Below are 13,717 nucleotides of genomic sequence, written 5' to 3'. Positions count from 1 at the left end.
CGCTCTATTGGCTGAGTCTGAGTGGTGGGCGGGGAAGAAACAGGGCCGGCGCGGACCCGGGCGCTCCCGGCATTCCTTGCGGGGCGGCGGTAGCGGCGGGCTAAAAGGAGGGGACGGCGGAGAGTGGTGTGAGTTGGTGAAGGCGGCTGAGACGTGAGCGGGAGCCGGGCCGGAGGCCGCCGCCGCCGCCATGCAGGAAATCATCGCCAGCGTGGACCACATCAAGTTCGACTTGGAGATCGCCGTGGAACAGCAGCTCGGGGCGCAGCCGCTGCCCTTCCCTGGCATGGATAGTGAGCACAGGGCCCGGCGGGTGGGCGACGCCGATTCTGACCAGGGCTTCCCCAGCCCGGACTCACGGGACCCTCACCCTCGCCCACTTAAACTCGGGAGCCCTTTCCTTGGATCCCTGATCTCGGGGTACTGTCGTCCCTGGCAATCCTCGGGACAGTAGGGCCGTGTCGGTTGTTCGAGTAGTTAGTTCTTAATGAATGCGTGTTACCCTTACGCGCACTTCCCTCTCCCCCCTGCTCCTACTTGAGCAAAGCTCTAGAATGTCTTCCATTTCCACCTCTTTGAGTGCTCCTTTCTTACTTTCGTCAGGACTAGGCGGTTAGTAGACCTTCGTTGCAGTCTTACTGGGATCTTCTTACTCTTGAGAACGCCTTCCTTGTTCTGGAATTGTTAGGTTTTCTCACTGCTCTACCTCCGGGTCTCTTGCCCCAACACAGGTCCCTGGGGGAACCTTAGCCCAGGTTCCCTCTACTGCCCCTCTTTAGGTAATGGCAGCTTCCCCACGCTGGTGGGATAGCTTACGTTTTGGGGAGCAGCTCCAATTCAGATCTATTCTGACTTTGGCCAGGTCGTTCTTGCACATACATTATGTCCACTCTTAAAGTAGGCGTTTGCTTGACTTGTGGCCGCGCTACCTTGAGACCATGGGACAATACGTGTGGGCAGCTCTTTTCCTCCCACTCAACACCACAGATCCACAAGCTTGTGGAGGCAGGTGCGCAGTAGTAAGCCCCTCACATGCCTGTTCTCTTGGACAGCCAGGGAGGTACATAGCATGGGTACCTCTCCAGCTCAGTTCCAGACCTGGTAGGTGCCCTCAGCATTCACGTCTTTTTTGTGGTTGTGTAGAGTTTGTCAAAGTCCAGCAAGGCTACAGACCCTCCTTGCTGGTCCCTGTGATGATGCTCTTTAAGAAATGTAAATTTGCTGGGAGGTGGTAGCACAAGCCTTTAATCCTGGCACTTCAGAGGCAGAGACAGGTGGATCTGTGTGAGTTCAAGCCACCCTGGTCCACAAAGCGAGTTCTAGGACAAGCTCCAAAGCCACAGAGAAACCCTGTCTTGAAAAACCAAAAAGAAAAAAAGAAAGGAAAATTCTGCCCTGAAGATGTGTTCTTATCCATCCTCCCAATCCCCGTGACTGGATTTCTGAACTTAAAGAAGGAAGCAAGACTAACTTCTAAATAGAAAGATCACAAGTACTCTTAGATAGTAGTTTTGTTTTATTGCTGTTTCATGTAGTCTAGGCTGGCCTGGATTTTTTTTTTCCCTTATTTTTATTTGTTTTGTTTTTTGTTTTTCAGGACAGGGTTCCTCTGTGTAGCTTTTGGAGCCTATCTGGGAACTTGCTTTGTAGACTAAGCTGGCCTCCAACTTACAGAGATCCGCCTGGCTCTGCCTCCTGAGTGTTGGGATCAAAGGCGTGTTCCACCAACGCCCAGCTAGGGTTTGGTTGGTGGGTTTTTTTTGTTTGTTTTTCTAGACAAGGTTTCTCTGTGTAGTTTGGTATCTGTCTTGGATTTCACTCTGTAGACCAGGCTGGCCTGAACTCACAGATTTACCTGGCTTCTGCATCCAAGTGCCGGGATTAAAGGTTCGAGCTGGGATTAAAGGCGTGTGCCACTGCTGCCCGGCTGGTTTTGTTTTTTAAGTTTGTTTTCTGAAAATGCACACTGATTGAATCAGTGAAGACTGTTTATGAAGCCAAGAATTTTGTTCTTCAATCCTGGCTGGTGAATTTCTAGATGCAATAGAATAGATGGCCCTGGGCTCACTGACTGCTACCACATCCTGACTCTGTAGTTTTACTCTCCACCCAGAGCTGGCTGCACCGTGGGGATGAAAGACCATGCTCCTTTGTAATTCCATGTGAACCTTGCATATTAAGGGCTGGCTTGCTGTCTTTACTTGCAGTCCTAGTGTCTCAGAGGCACCTGCCTGCTCTGGAACTTGTCCCTGCTCAGAGGCCTCATGTACTCATCGCTATTTCCTGTGAGACCATTCATTCCCTCTCTCTGTGTCTCATGCTAATGTACCTGTAAATTAACTCTCCTGGGAGGTCTGAGCTGGGGGTAATTAACTTATTTCTGTGATCTTGTGATCCTTCTTGCCTTCTCCACCCACTCTTAAATGTTTTGGAAGCTATGGGCTTTCAGGAGGCTCTCAGAAAGAACAATGATGTTTAATTCCACCATACAGGTCACATTTCAAGATTTGACTGAAACAAGTGGTGTTGGCTTTGAGACAAGGTCTCACTGTATAGCCTTAGCTGGTCTGGAACTTAATATGTAGACCAGGCTAGCCTAGAACTCAGAGATCCACTTGCCTCTGCTTATTGAGTGCTAGCAATACAGGTATATGCCACCATGCTAGGCATGGGTTTTGTGGTTTTTGCCAGCTCAATATGCCCTGGACTAAAGAGCCTCCCATTGGCCCCTGGCTTTGGTTGATAACTGGCTTTTTCCTTTTACAGAGTCGGGGGCTGCTGTCTGTGAATTCTTTTTGAAAGCTGCCTGTGGCAAAGGTAAGACACTCTTGACTTCCTTACATCCTTCCTGGGGTACCTACTTTGCCCCCTAGCAGATTTACAGACCACCAGGTATCTGTTTATATTGCTTTCTGTGTAGATAGGTGTCTCTAAATGAAGCCGTTGCTTGGATAGGCTATGAGGATGATGGTTCTACCCAAAACCTAAACACAGTCTGAGCTTGCCTAACTTAGAGGCTGCTTTGTGTCATTTTTTCTTCTCAGACATAGACAAAGGGAACATAGAGCCTTTCAGGAACTTCTCATTGTCCTAGAATTGCATGTGTTTGAATACATACCCAGTGTTTGAATACAGAATTTTTTTAAAAAAATTTCAGTGTGTACAAGCTGTTCCTTAGTCAAAGACTCCATCACTCTTTCTTCTGGGGTCTTGTTGACACTAACCAGACCTCCACAGATGCTATGGGACTCTGGCTGTCCATTGATTCATAGGTATTAGTAGTCAGGACCTTATGTGTCATGCATACATCTGGGCATTTTTCCCTTTTCTGGGAATTTATTGAGGAAGGTAAATTTTAACCAGAAGCTTGGATAGGGAGCACAAACCTAGAGCAAAGGGATGGTTTGAATGGGTGGATTGGTCTAGTGAGTTTGGGCTCCACAGTACAGTTACTTGCTGCTGAATTATTTGCTATTGTTATTGCCCTTGGAGGGGAATCAAATAGGTTTCTGGTCAGGACATCATTCCTTCATTGTGTCCTGATCTCATTCCCAAATGTCTGCTCAGCTGTTCTACCCTCTGACTGTTAGGTAGCTAGATAGATATTGGCAGACTGTTATTTTTTCTCAAACTTCTATAAAATTGTCCTTGGCTTCCTTTTGATTCCATTTTTAAATTCTTTTATTAATGAGACTAAGAAGGCCAAAAGGGAACACTGGGTTCACAGATAATATGTGTCACACACTTGGAGCTCCTGAAATTCCCCCTGGAATATGACCACCCATCTTCTGCTACAGAGCCATCCTTAATTCAGTCACATGGCCATCCCTAGCTGCTAGCCACATACACGTGCTGACCAATTAAAACCTTCAAGTATAGCTCTTCAGTCACACTGCTGCTAACCTGAATGTTCAGAGTCACATGAGGCCGCTGTACTGGAGAGTGAAAATGGAGAGCATTTCTTTCCACTGTGGCCAAAAGTTCCGGGCAGGGCTGGTCTCGTTCGTCTTTTTTAGTCACAGCCTTATTCTCAGCAGACCTTCCAGCAGTCCTGGCAAGCCATCAGTTACAAGTGTGACATCCCCAGAGGATGGCTCTGTCCCATCTGGGTAGGACACATCCTGCTGCAGAAGGATACTGGTCCTGTTTGTGTATGTCACTTCTCTTCAGTTACAAAGCTGATCTTAGTCTTGTGGCTGGGGAGCACTTTTAGTGTTTTGTTGTTTTGAGACAGGGTCTCACTGTGTAGCCCTGACTGGCCTGGAACTCCCTATGTAGACCCAGGTGGCTTTAAACTCACAGAGATCTGCCTGCCTTTGTCTCATGGTACTGGGATTAAAGGTGTGTGTCACAACACCCAGCAGTATTCTGGGTGTGTGGGTTTGAGACAGTGTTTCTCTGTGTAGATTGGAGCCTTTCCTGGGACTCACCCTCTCCTACTTTCTGGCCTCTACAGACACTGTGGACAAATGTGGAACACCCATACAATGTAGTAGCGTTTGCTTATGTACCTCCAGCAGCCTCTAGGTTAACTTCCGGCTGAGCCTGTTTACCTCTTCACTCTCCCTGGCAGGAGGCATGTGCCCATTCCGCCACATCAGTGGTGAGAAGACAGTTGTGTGCAAACACTGGCTGAGAGGGCTGTGCAAGAAAGGGGACCAGTGTGAGTTCTTGCATGAGTACGACATGACCAAGATGCCCGAGTGCTACTTTTACTCCAAGTTCGGTAAGGCACAGAGAATCCTGGGAGGCTCTGCTGGGAGCCAAGCCCCAGGGGCCCAGTGGTTGCTCAGGGCCCACTGCATCTGTTTCTCCCATCTTTCCAGAACTTGGACAGAGCCTGGGGGCTGAACTGGTTCTTCTGTGACATTGTTATTGTTCTCAGTCCTTGTGGAACTTCAGGGTTTGGAGCACTTTGGGATATTGAGACTAACAAGGGTCCCAGTGAGTGAGCAAGGAAGACTTTGCCTTTGCTCATGGCAGCCTTATCCGTAAAATTCACATCTGGCTTGGTCACTGATCGCCCCCAGCCCAATTTTCTTCCTTCTTTATGGGAGTATGATCCTAGGTACTAGGTAGTAGCATGGCTATCCCCAGCAGTCCTTGTAATAGCAAGTCTGGGGCTGTCTTCTGGTGGAAGTAAACCTTCTCTTCCCATGAAACTAAGATTGCTTTTCATTCTGATGAGAGGTCATGAGGCTCCTACTGTTTGGAGTGGCCTTATGGAAAAGCAGGAACAGAGCAGAAGTGGTAGGGCTGGCAGAGAACTTAGTCCGCAGGGGCTCTGCTCTGGTCTGCTTGTTAGTGGTGTCCCAAAGGCTTCTGTGGCCCCAGGCCCTGTACACTGCCAAGAAGAAAGTCATAAGGCTTCCAGAGGCTGTGTGGTAAGCTGAGTACCGGGCATGTGTTGAGCTTTCAAAGTACCGTTTCAAGCATCCCAACATGCTTGGGGTTTGTTCTTACTGTGGGTTTGTTGTTGTTGTTGTTTAAGACTGGGTGTTGTTCTATATTGGTCTGTAATTTACTATATATAGACCTGGCTTGACTAGTGAACCCCTACTTCTCACAGTCTCCCAAGTGCTGGTCTAACAGGTAAGAGTCACCATGCCTGGCTTTGGATGCTGGCACCTTAGTTTGGTTTCGTTTCATTTTTCTTTCCTTTCTTTTTTCCCTCCCTCCCTCCCTCCCTCCCTCCCTCCCTCCCTCCCTTCCTTCCTTTAATGACATTATTTATCATTGGTGATAACTCTTGGTTGTTTTGCTTTGTTTTTTGAAGCAGTATAAGCAGAGAGCCAAAACAGACAGAAAAAAGATGCAGGCTTCCTAGCTCCCTGCCTTCTCAAGCTTGTCCCATTTGCCACATCCATCATCACCATCTCACCTGTCACCCATAGCAGCAGGGCCCACCCTCTGTAGGCTGTCTTGGGGTATCCCTCTCTTTGGCTGATGGCCACAGTCCAAGTATGTTCCCATGTCTCTCTTGGCCCCTTTGCTTGCCTGTCCCTTGTATAGCAGTCTGCCTTGCTGATGGCAGATGAGCAACACACTTGTGTTGAGAATCCTCTCCCTCTCGGTGTTAAAGGGACAGTCCTTTTCTTGTCTGCTAGAGTCTTGCTCCAGTGGTTCAGAGTCAGGTAATTGATAAACTAGGGGTATAATGGAGAATTGGTCATGAGAAATGTTTTGTAAGATATGAATTGGCTTCAGCAGAGTGATCTGGGAAGGTCCCAGAGGGAAATCCTGAGATGGAGGCTAAGAAAGGACCAGTAGTGACAGAGGATTCCTCTTGGGCAACAGGGAAGCCATTGTGGCTAGGTGAAGGGCACTGGGTCTATAAGCAAGCAAGTGGGCTGGGACATTCCTCTGTACTGCAGTAGAATGTGTTAGCATTGATTGCAGAGGGCAGTGTAGAAGGTGCATCCCCATGCTGGGGGTCCAGCACCTGATGCTCCTGAGAGGTGCTGGTCCACACATGATAGCTTCAGCAAGACTTACCCATTGCCACCACAGAGACCCAGCTTTAACTCCCATATAGTTCCAATGTTTCCCCTAAAAGTTAAAGTTCCGGGTTTGGGAATTTAGCTCAGTGGTAGAGCACTTGCCTAGCAAGCACAAAGCCCTGGGTTCAGTCCTCAGCTCTGGCCAAAAAAAAAAAAAAGTAGTTAAAGTTCTTCAAACCTTCTCTGTGATAGCTCATAGATGTGAAGAGTCAATATCTGGTCCCCCACTACCTTGGGATGACACAGGCTAGTGCCCTAGTACCCTCCCAGCAGCAGTGATGTGTGTGAAAACAGGACTTGTCACAGCTTCACAGACTTTGCCCTCAGCCCTAGCAGGCTGGTCCTGGGCACTAGAACCACCTGATCCCTTTGCTTCAGGAGACAGTCCTAGCACAGTCCCATGAAGCTGTGTGTCCACATTTCCTGCAGGGGAATGCAGCAACAAGGAGTGCCCCTTCCTGCACATCGACCCTGAGTCCAAGATCAAGGACTGCCCTTGGTATGACCGCGGCTTCTGTAAGCATGGTAGGTGACGGGGCTGTGCTCAGGCCCACATGATCCCCAAGGCTACCAGATGATCCTCTTGAGGCATCACTTCCCCTGCCCTACCTGGCTCAGCAAAACCTGACGTGCTGTGGCCAGTGAGACTTGTTGTTTGTTTGTTTATTCATTTATTTATTTATTACCCTTGTGGCAGGGTCTCACTATATAGCTCTTTAAACTCAGTTCTCTTCTGTTGGTCTTCCCAAGTGCTGGGATTTCAGGTGGGTGCTACCACACCTGGCTGTGGAGCATTTTCCTACCCTTCATTTCCTGCAAGCCTCCCAGGGAAGCTGTGAGCATGGAGTTCCCACTTGCATTTTTGATAAGCTCAGCTTGGAGCAGCTAGGATGCTGTCCCTGTGAATAAGACAGGAGCAGCATTTGAAGCCACCCCGGCTCTGACCTCTGGCAGTCTAAGCAGGGCTCTGACTGGTGGTGGGACACTTACTTAGGCATTGCCTCACTGAAAGGAAGTCTGAATGACCTGAATGCTGGGCTTTGCAGGTCCCCTGTGCAGGCACCGGCACACTCGGAGAGTCATTTGTGTGAATTACCTCGTGGGATTCTGCCCTGAGGGACCCTCATGTAAATTCATGCAGTGAGTATCCTAATACCAGCTTTGCTGCTGCCCTCTGGGACATCCTGGTGCAGCTGGGCTTCAGGTCCGGGCAGAGCTGGGAGGTGGGAGGAGCCACTGCTGTGTCTGCTGCTGCTTCTACTTCTAGAGCCAAGGGCAGCTCTGCCTAGGCCAGCATTTAAGCACCTGTGAGCTGTGGGCCATTGGGGAATCTGGTGAAAGCTACGAGCCCTGTATTCCAGAACAGCTCTCCTACGGTACCCTTTGTGGGAATTAGAGATTCACCTGTGTTGGCCCTGAGTTTGGTGTTCCATATACAGTAGTTCATGGACCACAGACAGGTGGAAGAGAGAGAATGGTCATTTCCCACATACAAACCCCTGAGGCTCAGGGCTCAGTCAGTGGTGTTGGTAGCTGGTGGTGGTACCTGGTCAAGTGCAGAGCCATTTGAACCTCTGAAGCTGGGCTCTTCTTGTACCACAGGATTAGCATCCTTCTCCTACCTAGTCTATGGCCTTGACCTTGAGAGTCTAAGGAACATGTTCCTTAGTTGTGGACCTAGGCTTCTGTCTGAAGTGATAATGGGAACTGAAGAGAGCTTTCCTTCTACTGCTGCTTTAGTCCACATTACCCAACCTGCAGCAGTTGTGGAGTTGCCTGGTTTGTGTTGTGGTCTCTGCCTTAATGAAGGCAAGTGGCCAGTGCTGCTACTGGATCCTGCTGCTAGATGAAAACCCTGGAGCTTGCATCTGGTCCAGGGATGCCTGCTTGTCACTGATAGTACTTCTGTGCATTGTCAGGAGGGACTGCATGGGGAAGGGGCTTCCATGCATGCCTCCTCTCCTGCCCAGCACAAATACCAGGGAGACCATGCCTTCCTTTAGAGCAGCACTTGCCGAAGGGCTCCACCATCAGCTCTTTTTTGCCAGTCTCGCCCTGGGTCCTAAAGTTTGGGATGTTTTGCTTAGAGGGTAAGTGGTTTTCAAAACACCACCTGGCCTATCCGCTCATGCCCTGTCATCTTCTCTGACTAGCCCTCGATTTGAACTGCCCATGGGAACTACTGAGCAGCCCCCACTACCACAGCAGACACAGCCTCCAACAAAGGTATTGTACCCTGGTTGCTCCCTAGCCACATTGGCCTGCAGACATGGTCTCATTATCCACTCAGTGTGAGGTCTGCTATAAACCCCACTGAGAGCGATGCCATTTGCTTGTTTTAGAAATGGAGGGCAGCAAGCCCCAGAGCAGGTGGGAGAGGGGTCCATGTAGCAGAATGGACTATGTAAATATGGACTATGCAGTTCTGGCTCAGTGGTGTCTGCCTTGGGAACTGAGCAAGGGCACAGGGACTGGGCCCACATTGGCTCTTCTTGCTTCTGAGCCAGAACCTTCCCTTCACAAAGGAGGAAACTTGGCCTCCTGGAGGGAGGGATTTACCTGATGGGTTACTGTCAAGCAGTGGCAGAAATAAGAGCATGACCAAGATTGACGATAACTGGTTAGTGTCAGCATGGCTCCAGTGGGGATTACTGTCACAAACAGGGATAAAAGATTAGCCAGCCCCGTGATCTAGTCAGTGTTTATCCCTAACCAAGGAAAGAGGGAAATGCCATTAATAAATGGGGATGTATAGTAGTGCTCAAACCAGGGTTCCCTGGGCTTGCTGACAGGAGTGGGCCCAGAGGAAGGCTGGCCTGCATGACAGGGGCAGGGCCTTCAGCACCTATATATAAAATGACTGCACTCCAGAAGCCTTACTTCGGCAGGCTGGCTTTTAAGTCAGGTACCATGTACCCTTTCATTCCTTCCACTGCACAGACCCCCACCCTTAGGAGATGGCGGCACCAAGCAAATCAGACTTCCTGAGGGGTTCCTAGCTCTAGCCTGACATTTCCTGGGTCTGGTTGGAGGTGCCTAGCTCTGGAATCCCCACCTGAGAGCCCCACTCCCCTTTCCCGTGACTCCCTAGAGGAGGGCCCTCAGCCCCTAGACTGCAGGCCAGCGTGTCAGGCTCCAACTGTTTTTCTGTGACTGTTGCCCGCCGTGTAGGCTGCTAAACATCTGGCTGAACCAAGCGTTCATCCTGACCTGAAGCTAGAACCTCAGAAACAAAAGTAAGGCCTGATCGTGCCCTCCCCCACTGCCCAGAGACTTCCTCTTGTCTCTTCCATGTTTTCTTTTCTACTTTTAGTTCTCGTTTTTTTGTGTGTCTGCATGGTGTTTTTCAGACAGCAGCTCCTGCCATCATCACCAGAACTTTCTTTTCGGCCCATTCTCCTGGGGCAGGCCATTGCAGAAGCCCTCTTCCTGCTGGTCATGCGGGAGAGGTCCCGTCCTTTTTTCCGTCCCCATTGGTAGTCCGCGTGCACGTGTTTTCCGCAGTAAAACCGTGTTGTGTAACTCTTTCCAGCAAAGTAACAATCCGCCATTACAAAGGTCGTCCTCCTTGATCCAGTTAACGAGTCAGAACTCTTCTCCCAATCAGCAGAGAGCCCCGCAGGTCATTGGGGTCATGCAGAGTCAAAACAGCAGTGCAGGCAACCGGGGACCCCGGCCGTTGGAGCAGGTCACTTGCTACAAGGTGAGTCCCTGGGGTAGGGGTGGGGTCATTGGGGGACAGGGCAGGGTCTTCAGTTAGTGGTCATTCCTTCACTCCTCCGATGTGTGGTTACTGTTGAACATTAAGAAGATGCTATTGCTGTTGGGAGAGTAAAGGTTGGCCTCCACTGTGGTGGGCTAGTCACCATCCTTCCTGCACCGCCAAGACGGGGTGGAGGAAGGTACACACATGCTGTTGAATGAGCATTTCTAAAAAGGGTAGAAGAACAAAATGGAAAGGAAATGCTTCGGGGTAGCCCGTGTATGCGTGGCAAAGGAACAGGACAAAGCTTTGGGCCCACACTGGCAGGGATTGGATTAGGAGCACACCCCAGCTTATACAAGAAACGAACTCTCATTGATAGGCAGAGTCTCGGAGAGTCTGTAGTTGCTTGCTAGACCTTACGTGAGTTTGGGCTTGTGTTTGCATCTTTGGTGAGAGCTAAAAGGTAAAAGCTTGAGGGTGTACCACTGTATCTGACAGGAACAGGCCCTCATGCTCTGAGGGATAGTCCACTGGGAATGTTCCACGTGCTGAGTCAACAGTGACACCCACAGCACTAGGCATATGAGGACTTCAGGTGTGGGAGGCGGCTCAGTGGGTAAGATATATGTAGTCATGGGTACCAGTTTGATCCTTACCACCTATATATGCATCCCAGGTGGGCATGGCAGCTTGCCTATCCAGCTCACTAGTGAAGCTAGGTGAGCCAGTCAGTGAGCTTTTGAGACCCTGCCTCAGTGAAGTAGAGAGAAGGAACACTGTGTCACTTTGGGACCTCCACACCTAGGCAAACACACATATATGTAAGAGTGCGCGCACGCGTGTGCACACACACACACACACAGAGAGAGAGAGAGGGAGAGAGAGAGAGAGAGAGAGAGGGAGAGGGAGAGAGAGAGAGAGAATACTAGAGGGAAATACTATACATGCATACACATGCACTCTTGAGCAAGCCTAATCTGTTCCTTCTTTGTAATACATTAGGATCGGTCCATGGCTGTGCATGGAAATCTGATCTTTTTCAGAGGCTACATAACCACAGCTTATTTCACCGGGCCTGTTAAAAGACAAATTACTTATGGCTTTTGTTCCTAACAATAGCACTGATTTGAACACTTCAGCATTGGTTAATTCTTGTCTGATGTCCACTGGCATCTGCTTTTTGCTGGCTTGTTGTGAGTCATAGGGTGTTCATATACATTTGCCTTAGTGCTATAACAGGCATTGTTACCCTGCTCTTTCCTGGAGGAAGGGAAGGAAGTTCTTAAGGAAAACTCAAAGGAAAAGTGTATATGGATTCAGGTGCACTAAGGTCACCAACTCCACATCTCTCTAGTTTCTGATTTGCTGGAGCTGGTGCTTCAGCACTAAGATAAGGGATTGTGTGGAGCTGGGGAGGAAGAGCTTTCCTGGTAATTTCTCAAAGAAGGCATCCTAAAGCAGTGGAGCTGTCATCTTGCTTCCATCTAGCACTGTGCAGCAGTTTCCTCTAAGAAGCAAACACTCAGGTCCTGAGACTAACAAGATGGGGTTAGGGATACTGACCACTACCACAGGACAGTCCGTTACCTAGGACCAGCTATGGAGACAAGTGTATGTCCTGGTCCTGGAAGTGGGGCTTCCTGGTGCTCACATCAGCCCACTGGCTGCTAATCTACACCAGTCACCAACACAGAAGCCACATCTGAGTAGTGGTATGGTAGCACATGGGAGCCAGAAGCAGGCAGATCTCTGAGTTCAAGGCCAGCCAGGGCCACACAATGTGAGACCTTCAAGTGCTGGATACTGACAGACTGCCACTAAGGAAGCCAGGACTGAGTTGGCATGGGCATGGGGACATGATGGAGAATCAGCACAGAATTGTGGTCCCTTGCAATCTCCTGCTCAGTGCTAGACCAAGGGTGCTGTTCATTTCTGGGTAATTCTCTCTTGAGGCAGTAGAAGAAGAGGCACCACAGAATGGCTAAGTTAGGGTTAGTTATAGCTCTGTCAGGTGACACAACCAGCTAGCTATACCATCTCCAGGTTGAGGGACTGTGAGATTGCTCTGGCCCTGTGGTCAAAAGCCTGTCCTCGGGTAGTTAAGAAATGTGTACAAATCCAGAGGGGAAAGCTTCAGACCCACACTCAGTGTTCCCAGCAATGGCTCCCTGAATTGGGGCAGGAGCCTGGCAGTTTGTCGGGTTAGTCCCTCCTATCTTTTCTAGGAACCCCAGACATTGGCTCAGAGGTAAGGTGATTGGCCTGCCCTGTGGAGGGGCAGGTGGGGAGCTCCTGGGTGCAGTGGGGCTGGGGAGCTGCTCCCTCTGTCAGCCTGTGCCTCTTCTGAGCTGCTTCACAGGCACTGCCTCACTGCCTTAGATAACATGCCAACTCTCATGCTTTTCTCTTCTTTCCTTCCCTCCTGCTCCCAGTGTGGTGAAAAAGGACACTACGCCAACAGATGCACCAAAGGGCATCTGGCCTTTCTCAGTGGACAGTGACAGCAGCTGGGATCTGTGGAGCAGCCTGAGAGCCCTGCTGTTGGGAACAAGCACCTCGCTGCTGAATGGAGTGCTACAGGACTCGGCTAGAGCCGCAGGCACACTTGCCAGGGCTCATTCGAGGGCCATGTCTGTCCTCTCATTTTGCTGTAATCCTTTTTAAGAAGGAACGTGTGCTTCAGTTGGGTCCCTGAGCCAGTTTGCTTGGATGTCAGTGCCTCATTTTTATTTTGACTCCCTGCACACTGTCCTCTTGGGGACAGAGAAGCTGGGAAGGACTGTGTTTCTTGGTCTTGTGTGGAAGATGGCCAGCAGTCCCCTCAGGGCCTCATTAAACACCAGCACCTGGAGAGGATGGGTGGATCATGTGGGGCTGTAGCCAGGCCAGCCTGCTTTCTCCATGTCCAGCCGAAGCCTGAAGCTGGGCCTATGAATGTGACATGAACAAGCCCTTCCTGACAGACTTGGAGCATCCACTGCCTGGCCTGGCCCAGGCCCCTTGAGGTGTCAGGCTCCCAGCTGAGCTGCTTTCCTGGGCTTGCTTTCTTGTGGGCCCCTACCTGGCAGTGCTTCGGGTACACCTTCAGCCAGTGCTGCCGACCACCTTAAATAGCTGACCCAACTCATCTGCGCCTACCTCCTGCCAAGCAAGCTCTGTGCTGTCACTCAGACCCTGTGGCATGCAGAGGCCACCCATCCTTGAGCCTAGAAAATGTGAATCCATCACCTGCAACCTGCTGGGCGAGTGGGCCTATCTAAGTTCAATTATAAGAATACTTTTTATGAAGTTGATTAAAAAGCTTGTTTTTTAGCCTATGTTTCATTACTTTAGGGACTTAGCATAGTATACCTCATGTTACCTTTGATACCTAGCCATCCAAGCCAGACCTAGCTCTATCCCCATTCATGTAGGCTCTATGCAGTGAGTATTCTCCATTCCTCTCCTCCACTCCAGTAAGGACTTAGTAGCTGGGCCTTATATCTTGGAGAGGCAGTAACGGGGAGTGCTG

The 13,717-nt window shown here is 50.0% G+C and overlaps 2 protein-coding genes across 5 annotated transcripts in view; one reads left to right on the top strand and one right to left on the bottom strand.

The window, feature by feature from the left end:
- The window catches only part of LOC118572459 (ATP synthase subunit f, mitochondrial), a 45,151-nt gene that overhangs the window by 22,619 nt on the left and 8,815 nt on the right, over nucleotides 1-13,717 (bottom strand). Inside the window, exon 3 of the mRNA XM_036172101.1 lies at nucleotides 509-533. Coding sequence (XP_036027994.1) covers nucleotides 509-533 — 25 coding nt within the window. The remainder of the gene's footprint in view (nucleotides 1-508; nucleotides 534-13,717) is intronic.
- Cpsf4 (cleavage and polyadenylation specific factor 4) lies at nucleotides 47-13,518 on the top strand. Of its 4 annotated transcripts, none has more exons than XM_036172106.1 (8): nucleotides 48-293; nucleotides 2,767-2,817; nucleotides 4,574-4,726; nucleotides 6,930-7,025; nucleotides 7,547-7,640; nucleotides 8,654-8,726; nucleotides 10,111-10,203; nucleotides 12,639-13,518. In XM_036172106.1, exons 1-8 carry the CDS (start codon nucleotides 191-193, stop codon nucleotides 12,705-12,707), a joined length of 732 nt encoding a protein of 243 aa, XP_036027999.1. In that variant the 5' UTR covers nucleotides 48-190; the 3' UTR covers nucleotides 12,708-13,518. The 4 variants fall into 4 exon arrangements, with proteins under 4 accessions (XP_036028000.1, XP_036027999.1, XP_036027998.1 ...); XM_036172105.1 differs by having other exon boundaries at nucleotides 10,108-10,203; XM_036172104.1 differs by having other exon boundaries at nucleotides 49-293; nucleotides 10,033-10,203.

Source organism: Onychomys torridus, chromosome 22, assembly GCF_903995425.1.
Source record: "Onychomys torridus chromosome 22, mOncTor1.1, whole genome shotgun sequence".
Taxonomy (NCBI): domain Eukaryota; kingdom Metazoa; phylum Chordata; class Mammalia; order Rodentia; family Cricetidae; genus Onychomys; species Onychomys torridus.
Note: the sequence above shows the minus strand (reverse complement) of the source record. Positions and strands in the feature narration are given on the sequence as shown.